This window comes from Athalia rosae, chromosome 4 (genome assembly GCF_917208135.1).
Source record: "Athalia rosae chromosome 4, iyAthRosa1.1, whole genome shotgun sequence".
Taxonomy (NCBI): Eukaryota; Metazoa; Arthropoda; class Insecta; order Hymenoptera; family Athaliidae; genus Athalia; species Athalia rosae.
Genome location: NC_064029.1, coordinates 15,705,037 through 15,731,225, shown reverse-complemented (window position 1 = coordinate 15,731,225; position 26,189 = coordinate 15,705,037). Strand labels below are relative to the sequence as shown.

General features: G+C 36.5%; 1 protein-coding gene across 6 annotated transcripts in view; it reads right to left on the bottom strand.

Annotated features, from left to right (window-relative positions):
* Positions 1-65: 65 nt before the first annotated feature.
* The window catches only part of LOC105690036 (neo-calmodulin-like), an 82,553-nt gene continuing 56,429 nt past the window's right edge, over positions 66-26,189 (bottom strand). For 3 of the 6 annotated variants that reach the window (XM_020854672.2, XM_048654623.1, XM_012407517.3), the window contains 6 exons: positions 16,765-17,010; positions 11,093-11,126; positions 7,900-8,001; positions 6,919-7,054; positions 6,681-6,829; positions 66-6,389 (listed from right to left, as the gene is read on the bottom strand). In XM_020854672.2, the coding sequence (XP_020710331.1) occupies positions 6,358-6,389; positions 6,681-6,829; positions 6,919-7,054; positions 7,900-8,001; positions 11,093-11,126; positions 16,765-17,010 (699 nt within the window). In that variant the 3' untranslated portion in view covers positions 66-6,357. Of the gene's footprint in view, positions 6,390-6,675; positions 6,830-6,918; positions 7,055-7,899; positions 8,002-11,092; positions 11,127-11,251; positions 11,587-14,324; positions 15,341-16,764; positions 17,011-26,189 lie in introns of those variants that run through there. The other 3 variants (XM_012407518.3, XM_012407519.3, XM_012407516.3) reach the window with 3 other exon arrangements.

Genomic DNA, 26,189 nt, shown 5'->3' with positions numbered 1-26,189 from the left:
TCCGGAGACCCGCTCGGTCCCGCGTCTATATTTCAAGAACCGTTGGAGGGAATACAAGAAGACAATTTTTGGGTGAGTCCATTAAAAAATGGCTGTATTTAGATATAATTCCATACATATGTATATCCCTCTGGTACAATTCTTCACCTTTCATGTTTTTTTTTTTTTCTTCTTCTTTAATGCCACTCTCTACATCTTACATTATCGAATTAACACGTAACATGTTTTACATACACGGAACACCACACATACGGCTGCATTCTCGCCTCGTAACCCTTCAACGTTTATATATATTTATATATAATTCTCTTTATTATTAAATTTCATTCAATTTTCTTTCTCCTCTCCATCTCTCTTTCTTCGATTTGATTCCTCTTATAATTTTCGTCCTTACGACGAAACGTGGATAGAATTTTTTATGGATGCGTCTTTTTCTTTTATTTCAGTTTTTACTCCATTTTTATCTTTATGTTTCATGTATGTATACCTAGATAGCAAAAGTTTACACACCTATATAATAATATTCTTACAAAGGTGGGAAAAAACGAGGACAAAGATTTTTATTTTTTTTTTTTTCATTTTGATTAATTTTTTTTCATCAGTTCCATTGATGCAATTGTAAAAAATGTTCCATTTAAAAAAGGCCCATTGAAATATTTCTGATGATACAGAACTATTGTTCGAACTACGCGTTCTCAGGTCAACGTGCAATATTTCAGATTTATGTTAGGTATGTACCTCGAAATCATAACACGCCGGTTTGTTTTCAATGACAAAGGTCGCGACGCTACGCGTTGGGTTACGTCGAATTGCAAACATTTCCGGAGCCTACTCCGCAGTCCTCATTGGGAATTCTACGGCGTTGGTTTCGTATCAGACTACAGTTATAAGGTGAGAACGTTAATAAAAACCAATTAAAAATTTATCCATATCTTTGAATAAATGCCGATCGAAATCATCCGAACCGAGCATCGCCGATGCACTGCATTCTTCCAGTGGTGGGCAATTATCTACTAATCAGCCGAGATATATCACCGGTAAGTTAATTTATTTAAAAACCATGCAACTTTTTACCCTGAACACACATTTGTGAAAAGCAGTTCTATTTCTCGTATCTCGTCACGTTTCAATGGATCCCTAAATTGAACATCCTGAACAATTACCAAGTCAGCTTTTTCGATTAACAATTGTCTCTATATTTTAACTTTTGGACTATTTTTTTTTTCTTCTGTTTCTCTTCTACAAATCGTTTTAAATTTGATTTATTTGATTACTTAACATTTTGTAATTTATTTTATTTATTTACTCATTTAGTTATTTTATTTTATTCTGGGCGGTGAAAAATTTGTATAAAATTTCAGACAATGATTAATAACAAAATAAATCGTGTGTTCGATTTTCAATGATGCGACTGCAGGGATGGCAAGATGAAATAATTATCGTATATCATGTCTCGTGTCAATAAAATATGAATTTTTTTTTTTTCTTTCGTCAAAATAAATTATTCTTGCAGTGTGACCGTGAAAAGTACACATATACTTATATGTGTATAATATCAATATGAGCCACGTTTCGTCGTAGATTTATTAATGACAATTATTTAAATGTTTACTCTAGAAAAAAAAATAACGTTATCAACAAACGTTATTTTAAAAATTTCAGAAGTAAAAATATAAATATTATTCAGCGATATAATTATATTTTTTTCTCATATACCCCACTTTTAATTTTCTTCGTTTCGTTTAATGTCCATTTTTTTGGTTTTTTTCTTTTTTGTTTCATTTTTATAAATATTCAACGATATATGTAGGTATATTTTGTATGTATAACATACATATATACGTCGCATAATATAATCGCCTTTTCGTGTACCTATAATAGCGTCGTATATATTATAGAGATTTTACCCTAAATTGATTCCGCTTGTACCTTTTAGGATATTTTTCATTTTTGTAATTTTCCATTTTTCATTTTTTTTTTCATTTTTCATTTTTCATTTTGGTTTCTCGAGTTTCTCTTCGCTTGCAATGAGACACCTGTACAGTCTGCATTTTACGACTGACGTATTTTACATTTATTTATATATATATATATATATATTTATTTATTTGTTATACTTATATATGGTTTCATTTCTACGTAACTTGTACTTGATTAATTAATATATAATAATGAAAGACATTTTCTTATTATAATAACTATTATCCACTTGCATATTTTGATCGTGAATGTATACATACGGTGTATTATCAACGTAATTATTTATCTCATCAATTGCTTTCTGCATCCAAAGCCATCGAATCGAAATAATTTACGTACTAAAATGTATAAATATTTACACATAATTATACATTATGAACTCGCATTTGGTAGGCAATATTAACTAATTATGCTTCATGTGAAAGAGAAGAAAAAGAACATTTTTTTTCTTCTCCTGTTTGCATAATTAGTTCAATACAAGAATTACAGATATATATGTTTAGAGAGAAATAGAGAGAAAAGGAAGTTCCTGCGATTAGCAAGTAAGCCGTGCTTCGATAGTTTTCTATCATAACAATTATCATTATTATCATTGTTACAAGATGAATATAGACATAGAAATTCAACGATTTAATCAATTCAGCCAGAACGTTATCTATTCATTTATCTTCTATATTTATTTATTCGATTTTAGTTCGCTTGGACCTTTGATGGTGAGTTACTTTCTTCCGTCAGATTTTCCAAAGTGTATATTATCAACGGTATATCGATTGATTCATGTTCCTCATCATTTTCTTGTTTTTTTTCCCCCTTTTTACATTTTGGTAAATGTTCTTTTTAAGTTTTTTTCTCTTTTTTCATTTTTATTCTCTAATGATACAACCGTACATCCTCTAATTAGGTAGTGTGATTAGCCTACGTATGTACGTATATAATATCTTTTCTACCCAAATAATCATGCGGCACGATGATGATGTACTCTTATATATATCTATATTGTAATTATGACGTGTGTACGCGCTCTTATTACATTTAAACGCATCGTCCAGCGGATGCAATTATTATTCCTTCTTTTTGACATGTATTTTTTTTTAATATTCATTTATTATACGCGGCACCGCAACTTTTACACATAGCTGAAACGGTTTGTAATATTACATATACGGGGTATTATACTTGCTAAATCATCTGCGGATCTAATCATTTAGGATTTTTTTCTTCAGTTTGCTTTGATCTTCGAAAATTTTAGTTTTTGATCCAGATTGTAAATTTTAATTTTGCTCATATTTTCAACGAGTATACTCTAACATGAATAACAGCAGGGGTTGTCTTGTTCAAAAGAAGGGATATCTTGCATTACTTGATTGAGAAATTGAAATAATTACAGGTGCCACTAAAAATTATCGCAAAAAAAAAACTGAGAAAATATAAATGGAAAGCTTATCGATACGTCATATCCTTCATTTTGGATACGAAATGGATGGATGATGTATCAAATGCGGTTATATTACTAACAATAAGAATGAACGGAAGACTTCAATTATAATTTATATTAATTAGAAGATATAATAATTATCGTTCGTCTATCTGTGACATAATTGTACAATAGTAACACAAATATCTTTAGTCGTATTTCTTTCTTTCTTTTTTTTTTAATCGTTTTTTTATTTCCCATTTGTTAATTTCTTGACGCGCGCTCGTCGGCGATCTATAGAAAAATATTTTTGTTTTTTAATTAGATTGTGATATCGATGAATATCATAAGGTCATGTAATTGAATATAGATCCTATAGGCGTGTATAATTGTTTCGGATTAAACGATCGAAAGAATTCAATCAGGCCCGTACGAAACGTATAACGAATAAAAACTTTGATTCGTATAAAATAATACGCGCGTGGTGTGGTAAAGTCATCCGATATGGAACGGAGTGCATCCACATCACGTGCGAACATATTTGCAAAATTAATTCACGGTTTTAGTCGCAAACTCAAAGGCTCGCCCGGTGTCTGCTCCAGTTTCGTTTCCATGGATACGCTCATTTCATAAACCTCCAAACGTTATGATATTCTATACGTATTTAGATTCATTAATTACGTCGTATTTAACTTCAACGTTCCTCTGCGATTCTGCCACCCGTAGACGTGTTATATATCTCGAATACGCCGAGAAAAAAAAAAAATTGAGAAAACTAAAAACTAATTACGTATAGATTTTCGTTATTTCGTCGAAGTAAATTTGCACGTAATAGTTCAAGGAAAATTATAACGTTGATAATCATTTAACGTACGTTAATTACAATTAATATTTAACAATATTACATGTGACCTATACGAATTTATATAGGTATATATATATATTTATGTATATATGTTTATCTTAATTTGAGAAAAAACTTTCAATGTATAGAATTTTTTTTTTAAAACCATTTCATAAGGTATTGTCTTTGGGACGTTATGAATTACTACTTTTTGAGTGACTTACATCGTTAATCATACGATTTTTTTCTCCCTTAATTTTTATTTCTTCTATTTTATGTTTTTCTGTCGAAGCGTTTTATGGTTATTATATCATTTTTAAGACAAGAATCGATATATTCATACATATAAATGAAATCTACAACGAAACTATATAGCCGCGAGTTTCGAACTATACGTTATTACACGTTGTACATAAATGCGTACGTATATATCTAATAATTTTTGGAAATTATTCGAAAATAACAAATTATTGTCTATATCTATATAAAATTTCAACAGTATAATATTCAACATTACATTATATATATGTATATATATAAATAATATTCATATACAACCTACTTTCACATTAATCATAACATGTTCTTGTATTTTTTTTATCATCAATACGTATATATTGAATTTTTCTTATTTCTTTGAATTAACATTATTTTCTCAAATCTTATAGTCTGCCGCATTAAATAAAATGCATTTTATGAATATCACTCGCTATGCCATATGTGTATAAGAGAAGATAACTAATCCGTTCGTTAAATATATACCTATATATATAAGTATATCAGACGTGTGCGATAAAGATAATTTATCAATTCACCACGTTCTCATTTTGCTTAGAATTTTCTAATTTCTTGTTCGTTTGTCTTTGTTATGATTTTTTTCTTTGTGAAAAAAACTTCAAAATCTATTAGACATATTTGCCTTTAATTGAGAAATGGTGTATGGTATTAATTATGTATATGTACACAATTCAGTGAAATATTATAATTGTGATTGACTTACGTTGATAAATAATTGTAGTATTATTTGATGATTAATAGGCCCGGTGCCAATCAAATGGTAAATCAATTAACAAAAGTCTATAGCGTTATATCGAGTATCAATAGTAGTAGTAGTAGTAGTAGTAGTAGTAGTAGTAGTAGTAGTAGTAGTTGTAACAATTAGTAGTAATAGTAGAATAGATACGCTAACCGAAGCTCAGTTGATTGTTTCAGGAGCAACCTTGTTTTCATTTTTTATTTATTTACTAAACTTACAATCTTACGTTGTAATTTGAAAACAGCTACGAGTTAGTTATACAATTAATTACACGTAATACACGTTGTCGTGTATATTTTCTGCAGAAGTGAAATTTAATTAACGAAACTTATGTTGCAGAAGATAGAAAAAAATGATGGTAACAATTAGCAACTCATCTGCTTTGCAATACGATTTCGATTTGATTTTTCTCCTTTTTTTTTTCTCGCTCTTCTAACGCGTTTTACGCCGTTGTACTTATGTACGTACCTGTGTAAATTATTTTGTCAAAAGTAGATGAAACGAACAACTTTGATTTTTTCTCCAAACAAGCTTTTTCCGCACAGTGTTGTGACCAATCTGCGTGAATTTTTGTCGAAGCCTAGATATTGATTGATTTATTAAAGTTTTTTTTCTTTCTTTATCAAGTTTTTGCTTACTCTGTTTTAATTCTTCAGTTTTTTTTTTTTTTTTTTTTTTTTCCTATAACAATATGAATGTTATTTCAGGCTCTCATGAAATATATCTAATTATACATAATATGATCGATATTAGACACTAAAGTTTTCATACATGACTATTTATTATTTATTATTTTATTTATCTCTTGTTCATTATCATATAATAACGCAGGAACATAATTAGGCGTATGTCGCGTTGATAAATAAATATTGTTATTCTCCGCGAGGGATTTGGCAGGTGTCATGTGGTACAGAAATTTATAATTTCTGTTTCAGCCGATGGTGATGCTAGTGCTGATTCTCCTGCAGAGGTTTTAACACGGAAATTGTTGAAATCTTTCGTCGTTTTTTGATCGATACCATAGTCATCCTCACTGCAGTCTTCAGGCCAGTAGTCGTTTCCTCTCATTCCGACATCCAATCACTAATTCTTGGATGTCAGGATTGTCACAAATTCTACGGATTATGGAAAAGCAAACGTAAGTCAAATGTCACGAGATTTGAAATGAAGAAAAAAAAAAAAACAGATCGAATAGTACAATGGTAATTATACGCCAGGATATCGTTCGTGTTCTAATTCTGGTTGCGTGAAAGGTAAGAATTAATTCGCGAGAAAAACGCATCCCTCAAATATTGAATTCGATCTGAATTGATATGAACTTGATGTTCGGTTGATTAATTTTATTCGAGGTCGATGGACCTGGATATGTTTGATTATCAACTTTGTTTCCATCAATTTATATTAACCTTCGTAATTGACCATTCCATCTCCGTCAAGGTCCGCCTCCTTTATCATGTCATCGACTTCTTCTTCCGAAAGTTTATCCCCAAGATTCGTCATCACGTGTCGTAATTCCGTCGAGGAAATCAATCCGTCGTTGTTCTTATCGAATACCCTGTAATCCGCGACGAGAAGATCAAGTAATAACGCATCCAAAATTCAGAGGAGGTCGCGCGTCCATCTCGAGTTATAATAATTGCATACCTAAACGCTTCGCGAAGTTCGTCCTCTCCGTCCGAGCCCTTCATTTTTTTAGACATCATTTGTAGAAACTCATTGAATTCGATGGTGCCGTTTCCATCTTGGTCAACCTCGTTCACCATATCTCGAAGCTCGGTTTCTGTTCGATGGAAAACAGAATAGAAAATCGATTATAGACCAGCTTTCTCCTTTTTTTTTTTTTTTCAATTTATTTTCTCCCCTTCTCTCGCGGTGGGCAGGGAACAAAAAAAAAAAAAAAAAAACAGATCCACAGCGTAAACGGAGGTAAACGAAATGAACGGAAAAGAAAAAGGAATGAAAAAAAAAAAATGTGTTCGTCGCACTATAGCTGCAGCGGGGAAAAAATAAAGAGCTTTTCGCTTAGCGTATCTCGAAACGGTATATTTACGGGTGCGAATATAAAGCTCAGCGCGGCGAGAGTTACGCGTAGGATAAGTTAAATCGCGGCATGTTCGAGCTTCTAGTTTGCCCGGGGCCAATCGCAAAACGTAAAATGTGACGGGGAATGAATGAGATACGAATTCTGCGAGCGTTCTGCGACCCATTTTCTTTTTGTTTTCCATTTTTCTTTTTATTTTTATTTTTTCAATTTTTTTGATACGTTTTTTTCACCGCTTTCTGATTATTTCGATAATCGTGCAGCGAAAACCTCGTACGCGCTCGCGAACTATGATTTTTGTCACAGAGTTCAATTTTATTTCCTCAGCCATAAAATTCAACTGTCCAATTAAACGAGTCTGACTTGACTTCAAACGTCGGGGTCTCCGATATTCCCGAAATGTCAAACGTCAGTTACTCGTAGATCCTGTTTAAAAAAAAAAAAAAAAAAAAAATTTCTCGCGCTCCTCACAACAATTTATGGGGTAAGCTTTTCGCGCTAATGACGAACATTCTCAGACATTGACTTCGCGCCGTACCTAGTAACTTTGGTGCTAGAAATAGATTCGGTTTAATCAGACTCACCTGACGGTCGCTGTCCCAGAGAACGCATGACGACACCAAGTTCGACCATTGTAATTGTGCCATCCTCATCTTTGTCGAAAAGCATGAACGCCTCTTTGAACTCTGAAAAGAAAAAGGAATCCGATTTGAAAAGTGAAACAATTATTGAGGATTTCCGGGTTGTATACAGCGGACGTAATATCTGCATGTAATATACGAAGTAATGTAACAGAGCCTAGAAGTTTCAATCGTCGATGTGGCCATTTAAGTATTGTCCTCGTGGTCTCTACTCATTTCAATTAATCACGAGCCATGGAAAACGGGCAACCGGCCAGCTACGGACACATAGACGTATGTATCTCGTATACACGGTAGGACATGTATACAGATATAAATGATGCACCCAACCAAATTTCTATTCCATGAAACCACCACGTTCCTCTGCCTCAGAAAGCGGATGTCTGTTTGTGCCTGTCATGCATTTTACTATAACAGACCTTTGCTCGATTTAACTTTCATGCCAAGAACGTTCGTCGGCGTTGCAGTTTACGGTTACACCGAACTTGTACGACTGCCCTTCTCTACTCGAGGAGAAAAAAAAAAATAAAATAATAATAAGGGACGGAGAACGAGAAGAGAAAATTTCGAACATTCATTCAAGATTCAGGAATTTCATCAGATTTGCATTTCACCTAATCTTCATTCATTCATATCTTTTTTTTTTGTTTGTTGAGTCGATTGCAGGCCTAATTTCCAACGGCGTATTACCCTAGCTTTTTTTTTTTTTTGACGTTTCACGTTTGACTCCGTTCCTCGTTCGTATCGAAAGCGTCGGAAAGTTTGACGTGTTTTTTTTTTTTCAATATTTGACACCATCACTCCGCTATTTTCGACTCGCGTGGCATTCGAAGCGATATTTCGTTTTGGCTCAAATTACGCGGATGTAACCGCGGTAGCTGGTAAAATTGACTGCTTTATGACACGAAATCTGGTTGTTTTGCGGTCGAGTATATACGTGTTCGATAAACTAAGCTGTACGTGAACGGCCGGTGTTCGAAATCATCGGTTGGAAAATTACAGAGAAAAAAAATTCGACAGAGATGCTTGTTTTTAGTGTGACGAATCGCACGAGTAATTCAGATCAATGGGTGACTCAGCGCCGTGATAAAATCCCGCGGGTTCCTCGCTGGAAAGTTTTTTTTTTTTCTCTTCTCGTCGTGAAATAAAAATTTTCCGTAAAAATGAAAAGTTTTTTTTTTCGGATCGGAAAAAGAGAAGAGTAAATGCGACGACCGACGCGCTTTCCGATGGATTTTTTCCCCGCGAATCGAAAGCCCTGAATTTTTGATGAAAATTTTTGTAGTTTAGCTCGAATAGACACACGCACACAACACCGTGATCATGAGTGACAACTGCTTTTCAATATGTGGAGTCAGTTTCTGTCGCCTGTGGCTAGAATCTGTTGGGGAAACTGTGTTGTTAAAAATTCAATGAATCACGTCCGACTGACAGGCGCATCTAGAGAAGAGAGACAAAAAATCAAAAAATAATTGTCAGTCGTACGAATGGTAAAATGAAAAATGGTCGGTTATTAGGCCATCCGAAATTCTCGATGTTTTTTTGACTGTTTTCCGCTACACAAATTAGAAAAAATGACATTCAACAGCGTTTAGCGATGCGACGTCACCGATATTTTCATATGGTAAAGTTTCGAATTATTATATTTACAGTCACTCCTGTGACGACGAAGGATAAAAATGAGACGTGAATAAATTTCCGAGCTACGACGACGGAACAGGAAATTTATTTAAAAGAAAAGAGAAAGAGAAGAAAAAAAAATTTTGTTTGCGGTACAAAAATCGATAACGTTAAAATGGATGCGTTGAAAGCAATTTTGTACATTATATACAGGGGATGGAGATTTACGTTTTGTATTACCACGTTTATCGGACGTAGAATGTGAATTTTCATCTAACTATACGTACGGGGCGAGGCTGCCTAGGAAGGCTGCACGGATGCTTTAACGATTACTTGTCTTTCTGCTCTCTCGCGGTGATATAACTTTACTAATTTCCGTTCGAGCGACTCCGAACTTTCCGAAATCATATGGAACAGATGAAATTTCATTTTCGTACACATCGCGAATCGTCGTATAATCCTCCCGAAATTAACCAACCCTCCGAATATAGTTGAAATATCAAAATCACGCAAAATTTCACCGCTCGATATCGGGGGCATCGAATACGCGATGAAATTTAACGTCGGTTATTTCGTTTTTATTTGTTTGTTTTTTTTTTTTCTTTTTTCAATTTTGAACCAGAGAAAATTAACTTTCGCGATATACGGGACGCGTTAAACTTAATTAAATCGAACGTGTATGTACGAGCTTCTAGATTTTGTGTTACGGATTTCGCTATCAGATATCGGGGCATGTTTAATTAACGAGAAAGTTGATTGATAATTTTGGTTTTGTTGATTTTCCAATTAAATTTCAGACGTTCCAAATTGAGCTGAGCTAGTTTCTGGCGCGAGTTGCTCGACTTGGTGGTTCGCATAGTTACGCGAAGAGTTGCCAAATGCAGCTTTTCATCCGTAATACATGTATCTAGGTACGAAAGTAATATAAATACACATGTGCAACTCATGATTAAACATAAAATGCGCAGAAACGAACCCTTTGACTAAATATTTGACGTACTTACGTCGATCGACGTCGTTCACGATCACGTTCGAATCGATCGGTACGAATGTTATTTGAAATATCTGAAATCCTGTCACGAATCTTCGCCATTTGAACCGTACAGTGAAGTTACTCGGTACCAGAGAATCGAATGAGAAAACCGAAAAAGGAAATCCCACCGGTTGTAAGCAGCTTGGCGAAGTGCACTTCCGCTCCGAAAATCTATATAGTTGACGCGCGGAAGCTGCTGCTGGATAGAAAAGCTCTACTATTCTTTTTTCCCCTCTTCCTTTCTTCTCTTTTCATTTTTATTTTTCATTCGTTTTTATTTTATTTTTCGCTTCCACCGTGCGGACCGACCGATATATTATAATGCGGAAGTTCTCGAGCGGAAACTAAAGCTTGACTAAAACTGAATTTTTCCATTTGAATTTCAATCGTCCATAAATAGGTAGAAAACGAATCAAACGTGATAAATTATAAATGTGGCCATCGAATATCACGTGGTTTTCTGTTTTTTTTTTTTTTGCTCACCTGCAACTTGGTCCTCGGATAGCCCATACTCAGACTGTAACAAAAAAGAGAAAGAGACACCCATCAAATTAATTATTAAATAACACATTGATTTTTTTTTCAATTTCTTCTTCTCCAATCGAAACACTAAGTTTTCTCTGTTGAATTTTTGCAACTCACGGAAAGGTTTCTTATTTGGCAGTCGATTTGATTGGTAAGTCTTCTGAGCCTGGAGTACTGGCTTGCGTATATTTTGTCGTCGGTTTCATCGGTCATTGTATTATTAATTGTAGATGCGGTTACGTGAGGTGAATTGAAAAATGGATATCTCGTTTTAATTGTTTTCGTTTTTAGCTTCGCTAGTTTCAAGCGATAAAATTACTGTCGCCGCGATCTTGTACCTCGAAGAAGAGAAACGAGACAAGAAGACCATCCATGAGGACGATCTTGGCCATTTGCCTGCAGTTCGTTATAATATTATAGTTATAGTTGCAACCGTTTTCAAACTATATAACGTATACGAAAGTTCAAAACGTGGATGATTAAATGCCGACTTCCCGAATTATTAATAAATATATAATAGGGTCACCCGATTTAAGCGTAATACGAACAGAATTACATACCGTATACACATTTACATACGACACGTACTTATTTACATATGTATATATATATATATATACCACATATACACACAATTTACTAACGATTTAACCGTACCACTACCGCGCCCACTCAAAATTTGAATTTCGCTTCGAGTTTCGCGTACAAATTCGAATCAGCCTACATATGTACACGAACGTAGGTACCACACATGTGTACATATACATACGTTTCACATCTAGTTTGACCCAGTCGCTCTCAGGATTAGTATCTCCCAACTACCTCGGTTTGAACATCCCAAACGAGCAGTTCGCTCTTACAATTATCAACGCAGGTTAAAGATTTATTCGCAACGCACTTTCGACTTCGTCATTTATTGAAAAAAATCGTCGACGAATTATGAGGGCACTGATTTCTCACATCGTTTTTATTTCGGTTTATTTTATCTAGTTTTTCGTAGCTGTATAACAAAATTGAAATGGAGTGTAATCGTGAAGAGAAGTAAAATAAAAAAAAAAATGTGAACTGCACTCGGTTTATATTTTGACGTTTACAGTGCGGGTAAGATAAGAAATTTTCTTGAATTCGAATACGTATGTTTGATAAATTTTAATTAATATGCAGATAATTGTTCGATTGACACAAATTTGACGGGGATATATTTTATGGATTTTGGATTTATTGAGCAGTTTTTCGATCGTCGAATGCAGATGAAAAGTTTATCAGTTCTGGGATGACGGAATTTAGTGCGTGAATGTTACTTACGTTGAGTGAGGAATAACGTCATTCTGACACATTGGTAGGGGGGAGGGTGTAATCATAAATTTAGAAACTACGAGCTCAGGGTCATCCGGAGAAGAAAAAGAGGAAGATGGAACGATAAAAAAAAAATGTTCAAATAAACAAAATTGAGAGTGAAGGAGAAAAAAGGGAAAAAAATTTAGAAGAAAAAACCGTCTCGTCTCGACCACTTCCGTTAATCTCTTGCGCGCCGCTCCGATCACCTTTTACTATAAATAGTATCGGTTCACGGAAAATCTCCCGTATTCAACCGTATAATAGATGCGGTGGGTGAGATGAATGAGTCCATTTTTTTTTTTGCTACCGAAAAAAACCCATTCGAAACTGTGAAAGAATTTCCGAAAATCGATCAAAGGGTTTCTCACACATTGAAATTTTCGAAAATTCATACCCCTGTCTTGGAAATTCTTCGAGAATGTATTTTTCATGTATACATATTCGAAAGCTGGATATTTGATGTATAAAGTCGATACCTGGATATTTGATTAAAACTTTATCATTCGAATATTCATGTATACTTCACGTCGCACATACATAGCGCGGACAGTGGTTCGAAGTTTTATTTTCCACCTCGAATCTTTCGCTCTTTGATTGACTTTGGACGGTGAGATGAAGTTTTTCAAAAGTTTTTAACTTCGGTGCGCGAAGCGGAAATTCAACGGTAAATGATGACAGAGATATTCTCCGCAGAAACTTTTAACAACTGAGGTGCCTCTTCGTGTCCCTCAGAATAAGGCCCGACAGACTTTCATACACTGCACGTACGGATACGTCCGGATTTTCACACATCCAGAAACAAAAAAAAAAAAAAGAAAAATCAAGAATCGAATGAAAAGTTGTGGAAAAAATGTAAACGAGTTGAGCTCGATTTCCTCCAGTTTTGCATCGAGGCTCGAAATTGCGATTATTTTTTCCGAGCTTTTCCGGTGTTCTCTTAATTCGGTCATAGTCCGAAATCGAATCAGTTCGCATGTTACGTATCTCCGGTGCATAGAGGTAGGAATTAAAATGCACCTGCTACCTGGGAGCCTCGTTGAATATGGAGTAGATTTTTATCTGTGTCATCCGAAAATTAGCAATGATAAAAATTTGCTGTACATTAGATACGCATAAATCGCATAAATGAGGTATTCAATCGTAATTTTTTATTTATTCATTTTTCATTTCTCGACTATATGCGCAGGAATTGTAGTAGGTACGATACTCGGATGCAGCGCCTAGAGCCAGAGTTTGGAAGAAGAGGGAAAAAAAAAAACAAAACATTCAGTTTGAAGAAAAAAAGAAGTAATAAAATAGTATTGAGTTCGAGGGAGATTGGATGAGATTTTCAAGAGGACGCGGAAACGGGATCAAAAGAAAGTTTTACCCTCGTACTTTAGTAGTGCTGCTGCAGTTCGTTCGCTCGTTCGTTCGTTCGTTTAAGCGCTTTTATCGATACCGATAGCACGTGTGTATCTATATATGCGATACACACACTCGTGCATACAACGGCACTACAATTCCAGAGCAAAAACTACTCCGCGGAAGGCAATGGAAAGAAAAAAACTAGAAAAGAAAAAAAAAAATATAGTTTGAAACGTAATAAAATCCGCGGGCAACGGTTTGTGTAATCGATACAGATCTTCCAATTTTTATCGAAAATCAATAGACTGACTGATGACCCGTCGCTCCACTCGTTAGGAATTCTCTCCTCTTCTCCGCATTCCGCAAAAACGCATCCGGGTTGTATCGTTGAAACGATAGTTTTCAGCAAAAGTAACATACCTACCGATCTGATGGGTTCGAATATTTATCGATCGATTTTCGAGTACTTTTATTTTTTTATTTTTTTTTTCTTTCTCTGACTTACACTGATTTGTCTTATTTGTCCGTCTATAGTGCTGGTGAGACGTCTCAGCCTTCCATATTCATGAGTATACTTCCGTTCCGTGCAAGGTGCTTCCGCCATTCTATGAACTTGTACGTCGATGTTTAATCGAAACAATTGCACACCTTTTTTTCTCCTCTTATTGAATTATATTTTGTCTTTTTTTTTTTCTCTCTGTTTCGGTTTTTTTATTCAATTTTTTTTCACTGCTTGATACGGTAACGAGCACTTTATTCAATCTGGAAACCAGAGTTGATACATGGTTCTTTAATTTCACAGGGTCTTTAATGTATGGAATTATTATATGTGTTCAATTTTAGACTTTTTTAAGAAGACGACCGAACGGATCGTTCATTTTTTCACCCAACTCCGTTACATGTATATCTAGATTTCCGCCGATGTGCACAGTTATAAAACAATGATTGTCGTACAGTGCGCGGGTGTCACTCGAAAACTTGCGATATTATGTCGTTATTTTCATTGCAATTATTACCACGATTGTTCACGTTGTTGTTAAACTCCGCAACGAACGGATGCGATAAAATATCAAGTACACTCTCTATATATTACTCTTTGAGTGTACGAATTGAAGTTTTTGTTTCTATTTTTTACGTCAGTTTTACAAACCGCGGTAAGTTCTACGGTGCAGTATAAAGTGGATGGGGATTATAACGTTTGTTACAGAGAGCAGAAGATAGGGAAGAAAAAGTTTTTTTAAAACAAAAATGAAAAGAGAAAAAAAAAACCAACAATCTCGAAAATGAGATGGATAATATGTTGAGCACTAACTAAGTAGGCTACCGGCTGTTTTTAACTGTCAGCTAACTCTTGGATTGCCTCACTAGCCCGAGACCTTTGTGTCCCCGCGATGCCGCAGAGTTATACGCAGACTCTTGAATACTACAACGTTATTTTCTTTGCCAAAATACCGAAAAGTTAACAAGTATTTGTGAAAACATGTCGCGTACGTTGTGCGGCCGAACTATACAAAACTGCTGAACAATACGTGCGTCGTTATACTTATGTAAGCACGCTCGATTTTTTAGGCATTAAGTTAACTCCATTTGAATTTTACGGGGTTGATGATATATTTGTTATTTTTTTCCATTGCGTAATATTTTAATTAAGACACACTTTCATTCGTTTGATCTTACGTGTGATTGATTAATAAATTTACAAGGGTTTTCACCGCACTGAATTATTTGACAAAAAAAAAAAAGAAAAAAAGGGAAAAGAAAAGAAAGTAATTCTGTAGCGAGGCCAAAAATTATTGAGAATAAAGCACTCGTTAACTCAAGCTCGAGTGGGCTGAACTTTTTTATAAATCGAACGCCGCCGCGTTCGATGATCAAATTTTTGCGAAGATAATGGAAATCGAATTGAATCGGTGTACGGGTGAATAATTTTTCTGTTGATTTTCTCGAGCGGTTTCATTGAAATTAAAAATCGATCGAACGCTCGCGATCGATATCGACTGCGGAGCGATGGTGTGGTCGGTTTTAAAATCATATAACGTACACGTTTTTATGCATGATATGTACGTGTGCGCCTAGATGGAGAAAATTGTGATGTAGATATCGCGTCGAGTTGGAAATGTAGAGGCCGGTGTATTTCCGTCTTTATTTACGTCTCGGAACCAGCTGAGCTGACCATATCGCGGTAGTGTCCGGCATACCTCGAATTCCTAGTTAGTATTACAACGCGGCCGGCCAAGTGAATCTATTGATTGATTATTACCGCAACCTCTAAACTAGGGCAAATTCAACAGGCCGCAGCTAACGGCGCGTCATTACTTCGTGCAATTCACACGTTTTACTTGTAAATTCCAATGTATCTATGACCGTGTACCTACGTGGCGAGATACGGCCACGGTCGTTGCTAAAATTCATTATCACATAGGTATATATCCTAGGACACCGCGGAATCAAATTATTATTAACGATCCAGACGACCTCCGGTTGAATATCTCGAGCCGAAATTAAATTTCATTTAAGAACAAAGAATCAATTATTTCGCGCTCTAGAAGGGAGAGAATTGAAATCAAGTATTTTTTTGCTGCTTGAAATTCTGAATCTGTTTAAGTTACAACTGATGAAGTTATCGAATCTGTAGATCGCGATGATAGTAGATTCGGTCTAGATCGTTTACCCTGAGGCACGAAAATGGTGGAAGTCTCACCACCGCGTGGATTGAGGCAAAGTTTATCCAATAGATTGGGAAGATGTCGCCAGTAATCTTGGTTCGCGTCGCAAGCTCAGCTTTTTTTCTTTCTATTTTTTTGAACGGGCCGTATATAGAGCTTATGCTGTATCAGTAATTTTGTTATTTTTTCATTTCGTTTTATGTACGAACTTGATACTTGTTTTTTTTTTTTCTTCTATCTTTTTTTACAAAAAGAAATGAGTAGTAGGAATTTGCTTACCGGGTTTATCGTTACGATGAGATCGTACTGTTGCCGTTGTCCCTTCTTCTTATTTTTACCAGTTTTCACAGACGCTGCTTTCGGAGTAACCTTGACTTGCCCTTTCTGGGCGGTCGGCTTTTGCGCGGGTTTTGCAGCAGCTTTTGCTCCGGGCGCGACTTTCTGCCCTCCTGCCAATGGCGCCTTCTGGCTAGCCGCTCCCTTTTGGTTAACGTGGCCGACTCCGTCGGCAGGTTTGTTACGAGCCTGCGAAATGAATTCGTAAAATTAACAACAATCACAAACATCCATAAAATCTGTAACCGAATTATTTAAAGAAAAAAAAAAAAAAAAAAAAACAAAGCGAAAAGCGCTCCTCGGTTTCGATTACGCTTTGCGGTGTATCCTTCAATCTCCTTTGATTATCCGACCGCGTCAAGGATTCGCAATTATATTACACATTCGAGTACAAATTCCTTTCGTATGAGGGTATGTTATGTATTCTTTTTATTCTTTGAAAAGAACATAACAAGGTCGAACGATGGACTCTGAAATCGTTAACGCCTCGTTGATCGAAGAATTGGAATTAAGAGTTACTCTGAAAAAAAAAAAAAATTATACAAGATGCAAAATGCGCTGAGAAGCGAAAGGATTTCGCGATGAATTCTTCCGCAAAGAAATGAAAAGCAACGTGTCTCGTGTATTTTGATGGATCATATCGCTATACGTCAACATCACTATTTAGCAAGCGTGAAACAAAGCAGAGCCGACTGATAACGCTCTCGGTTACGTGTATACGTATCGCCATTATTGCACCCTCGAGGAATGAAGAGAATCGACGAAACGTCGAAGTAGCAAATCTCGCGAGGAATCGTAACTCCTCTTCTCTTCTCTTCTCTTCGATATTATCAATGCATACGACATGCAAAGGCGTCAGCTTTTTGTTCTCTCGTCTTCGGTATTTCATTCCCGTACAGCTGCCGGGGAATTCGAGGAAAGGGGTTAACTTCAATGAAATTCCTCGCGCACCCTTGACGTCTCTTTTGATCCAATGTCAGATTCGGTTTCGAAAGTATTCGGCGATCATCTTTGATAATTAATTCAGACACATTTGTACGAAATTTTCATTCATTCATTTTTTTTTCTTTATCATGCTTGGAGGATGTTGATTTATTGATTCGTGTAGCCAACCCTTCGGTGCACAATTTTTTTTTTCTCTCTTTTTTCTGCTCTAAATAAATTAAATCAACCCCGATCGGTTTACAACTCTGCCTATACGACGGGTTCAGTTAATTTGAAGTTCGATTCCGTGAAAAAATGTAAGCAACGTAACGTGCAGTGGGAACGTCAGCATCGATGTAACCGTCGAAACGGTCGCATGTGCGAAACGAAATGCTTCGGTGGAAAAATATTTCTGTTGCATGGATGCAGCAGGGGTGTACGTCTATATTATAATCCGTAGAGAATTTCGCGCCGTTGGAAAATGACGTGAGTTTCCGTGTGAAACCGCATCGAAGATTTATCGTGCGCTCGAAATGGTTTTCTGAAAATTTTTCGCCCAACAAAATCGATCGGCTGAAAAATAAGTGACACGTTGTTTACAATTCATGGGGGAGAGAGCGCGGACCCAAAGATACAACGGTCGGAGGCTGCGGGGCCGCCCGTTTTCCACCCATCTTTGGTATAAATAACGGGACTTGGAAAGGCGGAGGAGGATAACCAAAACTGGGGCATCTGCGTTCGAAACTTTGCAGCTTTAAAGTTATTCGACTAACCGTTAGCCGAGGAACGGGAAATTCGGTGGAGATATCACGGTCGAAGTTGGAAGGCAACGTCAAAATACACTCGCAGTATCCCCACCACGGGAAATAAAAAAAAAAAAAAACAGGGAGAGAAAAGAAAATTCCCTTAACGCATTCTCACGTTCGACTTTCCTTCAAAATTCACGCGCCGTTGTACAGGAGCGCGGTGGGAATAATTCCGCTGGTCGGTGCGAAAGATTCGTACTTGAAACACACCCGATACGGTTGAGCTTTTAAATATATTCACGACGCTCGTCGATATTTCAACAATTTTCCGAGCTCAGACTTCATGTATAACTTTGCATGCCTTCCGACTCGCGAGGCGATCTATTTTTCACGGGGCATCTGCGTATGAGGTACCCGTATACGTGGATGATGGAAAAGCTCTTGCACCAATTAAGTGAATATTAATTTCATCGTCCGATTTTCAGCGAAAATTCTTACAGAACTTCGACGAGAATTCGTTGGTTCGTGAAATATTGGTGTGTTGCAGATTCCGTTGGACGCGGAGAATCGAATTAACCACGAAATTGGAATACTTGTGGAAAGTCCGAGCTTCTCGTACCCTCGGGCTACCGAGATTTCCGTCGAAATTATATCGCAAGTTTTTTTTTTATCCGTTCTCATTTTATCGGAGTTTCATCCACGCTCCGCAAAAAAAAAAAAACGGAGACATTCTTTCCAAGCCTCGCGATTTTTGCGATTTTTAGAATGTTCAACAGTTTAATCGTAAGCTACGATCAAAACTAGTGGAGATACCTCGATTCTTCTGATTTTCAAAAACGTATAGATTAAAAAAAAAAAAAAAGAAAATTCACCAGGGGTCGGGGGTGGGTTATTTTGCGTATGTGGAACGTCCCGTATAGATCGCATGGTCGGGGATCGGTCGATGAGATAACGGAGAATCGTCGCGGCGGTGTTATTTTCTTTACCAGTGGTATAAGTCAGCGAACGGTCAGACATTCGTCGATCAGAGAGCGTTGATACCTACCCCTAGCTCTCTGGTATATATTTATACGGAATAGGTCGGTATCTTTATATGCTGAGGTTATATTATACACATATCCTAGGTAAGGTCGGGTTAGAATTTAGAAATACATCGCGCGACACCCTCGTAAATATTGTCGCATGCCTGTCCACAACTGCCGCAGTCGTGGGCGTCGTTTGACTCGCAGACGCGCGACGCGCGTCGCGACGCCCCGCCGCTGTATAAAAGCTCGTTCGTCGTTCCTCCGAAAACCGAACATGTGCTTCTCCCTATACTTCTACACATACGTAGATGCAGGTACACTGCTGTACGGCATAATTTTGCAAGAAAAAAATAAATAAAACGATATAAAAATTTCAAGTTCGTTTGTTTTACATTTGTTCATTACACACGAGTTGGTAAATTGTTATGGAATAATTAATTTCATTATCATTTATTCTTTTCTTCTTTACACGTACGTGATACCGTGTGCAAGAAATGTTTTTTTTTTTTTTTTTGTCATATCATAATTTATATATACCCACACACACACCGCACTGGGTAATTCAATTATATTTTAAACGCAAGCTAAAGCTCCTGCGTGTCAGTGGGACATTCGTTTTTACATAAATAAATATATATATATATATATATATCTATGTACATAATATATACTCAGCCCATATTACCGTGGAAGTTGCACGCGGCATGTATGTATGTAACGTATAAATAATTCAAACGATAAAAGCATTATGCGATCTGTGGGAATGTATAATTTTTTAATTATAACACGTATTATAGTTTTGACGATTCTATCCCCGCATACCCCCCTCCCCCCCCCGCGTTTGGTCTCCGAGGTAAATTTATACCAATTTGTATGTACCTATGCATGTGCAACCAACGTGCGATCAAACTTTGCGCCGCAGATTCGTATAATTATTGCATGATAATTCAAAGACTATTTCAATCGTGCAAGAGTTGAACGAATTTATTACCGAAGAATAGAGAAAAAAAAATCAGACAGAAAGAGAAAACAATGATATCTGTATTAGATTTTGTTGAGAAGCTTCGGAACAGGTGACTCTACCCATGCGAAATGGCGTCGATTTTTTTTTTCAGGCGTCGCAAATACGTGTAGGTGTACGCGTGAGTCTCGTTCCTTTTCTTTTTCTATTGCGAAAGACGTCGTAATTTAAATGCGAGTAGGTTTTACGTATACATGTATTACGCGTATGTATAACTATAGGTTTTTAGAAAACGTAAAACGATCGAGTCGCGACGTCGCTGGCGGTGTTTTCGGGATATAGTTTATTTCGTTACAGTGATTTAAGACGTCACACGTAGCATGAGCAAAAATTATACGCGTCAGATTTCTTATAATGTGCTTTATTGAATGATGACAAATTTACTACTTTGAAAAAAAGAAAAAACAAAAAAAAGAAAAAACAAATTCGTACACTCACGACAGAATTGATATACATCATTTTGAAAATTACGTGTAAATTTTTTCTATTTTTCTATTCTTTATTTTCCTCACTTTTCGTGTAACGTGCACGAATTTCGGTGTGATAAAAATATAATAACCAGCGGTGGTTCGCGTGCGATGTTGTAATCGTGAATAAATAGCAAAAAAATGTCGCATTGAATCCTCAGAGATTCCATCTCGCATACGATGACAAATTTAACCTAATTTGAAGAAAACTTATACCACAATTTTTCGTCGTATAAGCCGGCTGATCTTGATCACCCTGAATACGCTGGTATTTGATGGATAAATTTGGGGCGGTATTCAGATTAAGTTATTTTTCCTTTTACTCGGCTTGTAATTCTTACTCGCGGTAATACACGGCGTTGCGGTATACTAACGAGTATTTGGTTAGCATATTTAAATTCGGTATTCGCGCTGCGATTTAAAAATGCTGTAATTAACGTCGACGAATTGATTTTTTAACTAAACAGCTGTTTTATGGAAAAGAGAATCCAATTATCAATCAGAGTAAAAAAAAAAACAAAAAAAAAATAGAAAATTAGAGAAATTCGTTGTCATGTAGAGGAAAAATATGTTCCATTTAATTGGCAGCAATTATGAAATTTTATGCCCACCTACCTATCGATTGATTACAGATCATGGAAATTTGAATCCCAAACAAGAGATGAAAATTTCGACTGTTCCATTTTTGGTATTTAGATTCGTCATAACCCCCTGCGAGCACGTATGTAGTTGGCAGGTGTATAATAAACGGACGTCGAAACGCGATGTGCATGCAAAAATCGTCGAGCGACTAGTTCGGAAAAACGAAAAACCCGTACACCTACGCGTATCGAGTATCAAATTATAAACTTTTCGCGTTTTGCGTTTGAAAGTTATACAATATAAATACGTTTATTTGTTCGAATGGGACAACTCTACAATATTATTCGTATTTTACAATTTCAAAAGTGAAACGCGTTTCATGTTTAAAAAAAAAGAACACGTTTGGAAAATGAAAATAATTCGTTAGGAGGACGATATTTTGACTCGATTTTTCATCGCCATTTCGTGACACGAAGATTGAGAAATAAATTTTGGAAAAATATTCTTTCACCCCACAAGAAATAATGACACAGCCGTTGGAGATTCCTCGTCATTGTTCTTTTACGCGATATATTACATACGGTTTAACGAAATAGTTTTTTTTACGAGTTTTCATACCCGTAGCAACTAGTATAAATACCAAACCTGATCCTGGATGAGCTTCGCAGAGAAAAGGGGGGGGGGGGGGGGGGGATATTTAGTAAATCCTGCAGGCTATTGAGGTTGTGCAGACTTGGATAATGATACCAACGGGAACAATAGAGGCGAGTATCTTGTCCCGGTCAACCCGAACCACCGGGTCCATTGTTTCAACGATGCAACGATCGTCCGCTCTATGTATATATGTATGTACATACATATATCAGCTTCATGCAGCATCCGGGATAACGCGACGCCCTGCATATCCTTCGAACGGAGATTTGTTACGAGGATTTTCTACATCCCCGACCCCCTCGCGAACGGAATATATACATAAAAAGTATCTTGATTGCCGAACGAAAGCTCGGGGATTAGCGAACAAAAATGTTTTTTTTCTTTTCTTTCATTTTTCGATTTCCCCAGCCCCCTTTCACTTCATCGTTCAAAATCCTCGCAATATAATTCCGTCCTCCATCCTACGTCGTAACTATACTTACATATACACACGTATCGTGTGCGCGGGATTTCTCGATAAATTTTTCATCGTTTCTTAACGGTTCAAGAACTATCGATGCACTTCTTATGCCTCTGGTTTATATTAACCGTATATTATTGATCGGTTCAATATAACCTTGAACTGACTTTTCTAGGACATATGTGCGCACATATATACGTACGTACGTCGGTTGGTATGTGTGTATAAGCGTAACTGACATGTTTCCTCAAAGTGCAGATGTGTATCTGGATATATTTATGTACACGTATATATTTCACTGGAATTTCATGGCGTACAAGATAATCCTCAATAACCGTTACACACACGTATACGTTGTGTACATATGTACATAAGTTTATTTCGATCGTTACGCAAAGGGAAGTGATATCAATCCAAAGTTTCACAAGATAGGGATACTTTAGCAACGAATGCCACGAGCTTGACACGTGACTCACATAGTTGGAATAGCAATACCGAAGTTATAGGGTTGTGAAATTTTGTGTAGATAGAAAGCTTCGGTACCCGATGTTCATCGCTAAATAAGATAAATCACTTCGTCGGTTAACTGAATTGAAGTTACAAAAAAAAAAAAAGAAAAGGAGAGAAAATAAGAAACGCCTCAATATTCGCGCTGTATACGAACTCGATAACCTCGTGTGTATTTTGAAAAAGAAAAAAAGAAGAGAAAAAATTCAAATATTTTTCTACTAGTTCGATATACTATATGCTCGTGTAGTTACGCATAGTTAATACCGAATGTCTAATAAATTTTGGTAACCGGCCAAAATTTTGTAAGAGGGTAGCTCGTTTATCAACGCCAGTTTCGTCTCTCGTCTCTCTCTCTCATCTTCATCGGTGCCCCAGATGGTCCGACCAAATTTGACTGGATAGCAAAAAAAAAAGACAGCGAAGAAAAAATGGAAAAAAAAGAAAATTGCATATCGGGGAGACACGGTTCGCCCGAATAAACTCGAAATTTGAAGAGCAAAATGCCAGTCAAGGTGAAGTGTGTAGTACATCGATTATCATCGATTAGAAAACGATAGCAATTTGACAAGTATGCTATATTTTATACCGTTCATTCGTCGTTCGCATCATTACATTTCACACGCATGTTGAGAGTTTTTTTTTTTTTCTTGTACGGGCTCTTTTTTCTAAATATTTCTCGGACTTAATGAAACGTAATATCTCTGGTTGTAATATTATAATAGTAATCGTCGTCTAATTGACGATAAAGATTATTCGGATTTTCGATCGTGAAATCTCAAATTCACGGCAATTTAAATATCAAATCAAAAGAGAAATACATACGTTACGATTTGGGAGTTGATTTGAGAAGAAAAAAAAAATTTGCTTCGAATATCAACGCCTACGGGGAAGGGTGTTAGAATTGGTGAGATTTTTGCCAACTCACTCTCCCGTAATTTTTAGGTAGTAGGGGATCGGTTGACATTGCAAACCAATTTGTTTTGACATCTCGCTAATATCTCGCTGCCAGAATTTTTTTTTACCCGTTTTTTTTTTTTTTCTTCATTTTATTTTATTTTTTTCCTTCCATCTCGAGCGGATATTAATTGAGGGAAATTTCCCGTGTCACTCGTTGACAGATAACGAAAGTCCGACGAATTCTTCGTTCATTGATGTAAGAAATTCCGTAAATTTTTCTTCGTCCCTCCGTCACTCTCTGCTTTTTTTCTATCCGTCACTAATTTTTTAATACACTGCAAACGATCGAGGAATGCGAGATATTTTTCACGGCGACTTTTAAAGCTCCCTTGAAACAGTGGAGAGCGATTTCCGTGTTCAAGATCGTTTTTTCGTGTTTCTTTTTCAAATTCGTAAATAACTTCTGATTATTGACGTTTATGAAAACGATATTAATATCCGTACGATTTGACACCCCCGGCTCGTCAAAAACTTATTAATAAATCTCAAGGATTATAACTCGACTGGAAAAAAAAAACGATGGAATTTTTTCGAAGCGGTTCTCGTATCTTCGGGATAAACATGTTGCTTCATATTTTTTCTCCAATTAAAATTCCCTCTACGAGACAGTAATCTCCTTCGAATCGGTTTAGATTAATACGAAATTCGTAAACGGAAATTGAATGAAAATGAGATTCGAATACCAACCGCCACGTCCTGCACTTATGTCATACGTGTATCGGCGAGAAATGAGAAAGATGAGAAATTTTAACATCGTTGAAATTAGGTAAAGGGGTGATTTAACAATTTTCCGATACAAACGAGGCGATATGGTGTATGTCGTACACGTTCATACTTTACCTACTCCCAAAGCTCAGACCACTGCCGTAACTAAATTAACGCCGCTATTTAGCTAGTTCGTTACGGTATAACTACGAAAATTAGTAATCACTGTGGTACAATGGCAACTAGACCTGTTAACTGCTACTGGAATATATAAACTAATTACATATCTTCCACCAATTTACTGCTCAGTATGGATTCGGAAAATCAATGTTTTATCGGCACGCAAGTGCAGTGGGTGAAATTAATGCGCGCTCACGATTATACCGTGAAAAAAGATCGCATTGGGAGCACGAAATTTTTTCAAACACCGAACGAAAAACCGCGGATAAATGTCGCGGCTGCAGAAGATGGTGGAAGAGTCGGGTCGCGATTTTCGTAATATCAAGTTTCCCGTTGTCGGATGAGAAAATTCGCTATAAAAATTCCCTGTAACGTAATAAAAAAAGAACCAAAGAAAATAAACGGAGAGGAGACAAAAAAGAAATACGTTCGAAAAAGAAGTTCACGGAATAATGATAAAAGAATGAGATAAATATACTTCGTCGCCGCAATCCGCGATGGCCCTTGGAAAGCAGCAATATCATAGCCTGGAATGTTTGGAAATAGCTTCTCTCTCGTCTCTCTCTTTTTCTCTCGTGATCTCGGCTTCTATTTTCCTCCTCCTCTCACCGTTCAGACCATGTTCTTAGCACCGAACTCCCAACCATCTACATTCTACTATACCGAATTCTGTGTATATTCGAGCGCACGAATTGGATACACGACGCGGCGCTACGCCGAAAAGCTCACCGCGCTATAGTGCACAGCTTTTGAAACACCCACGCCTAAAAACCGCTATACTATGACCACCTCTACCCCCCCTCCCCCCCGTAGGCCTCTCGACCGTACTGTATATTATAATTATACTTTTCTGAATTTTTCGCACCAATTTGCCTCGGGCTTTCGTCACCCCTCCGAATACTCGTTTATCGGACCGCGGGAAAAAATGGAACGTGGAAACATAGGAGGTGAAAAAATGTTGGCACAATTTTCTGCATCATTCGAAGATACCATGCCGAATATACTATGCAGAATGCAGAAACTTATCACGGGGCACAAAGAGGATGTGAAATTTTTCATTCCGCAATGTAATTTTCCTTTTTTTATGATGTCTGTGGTGCGTTCAGAGGAGATCGGTGAATAGCCGTTTTACAAATG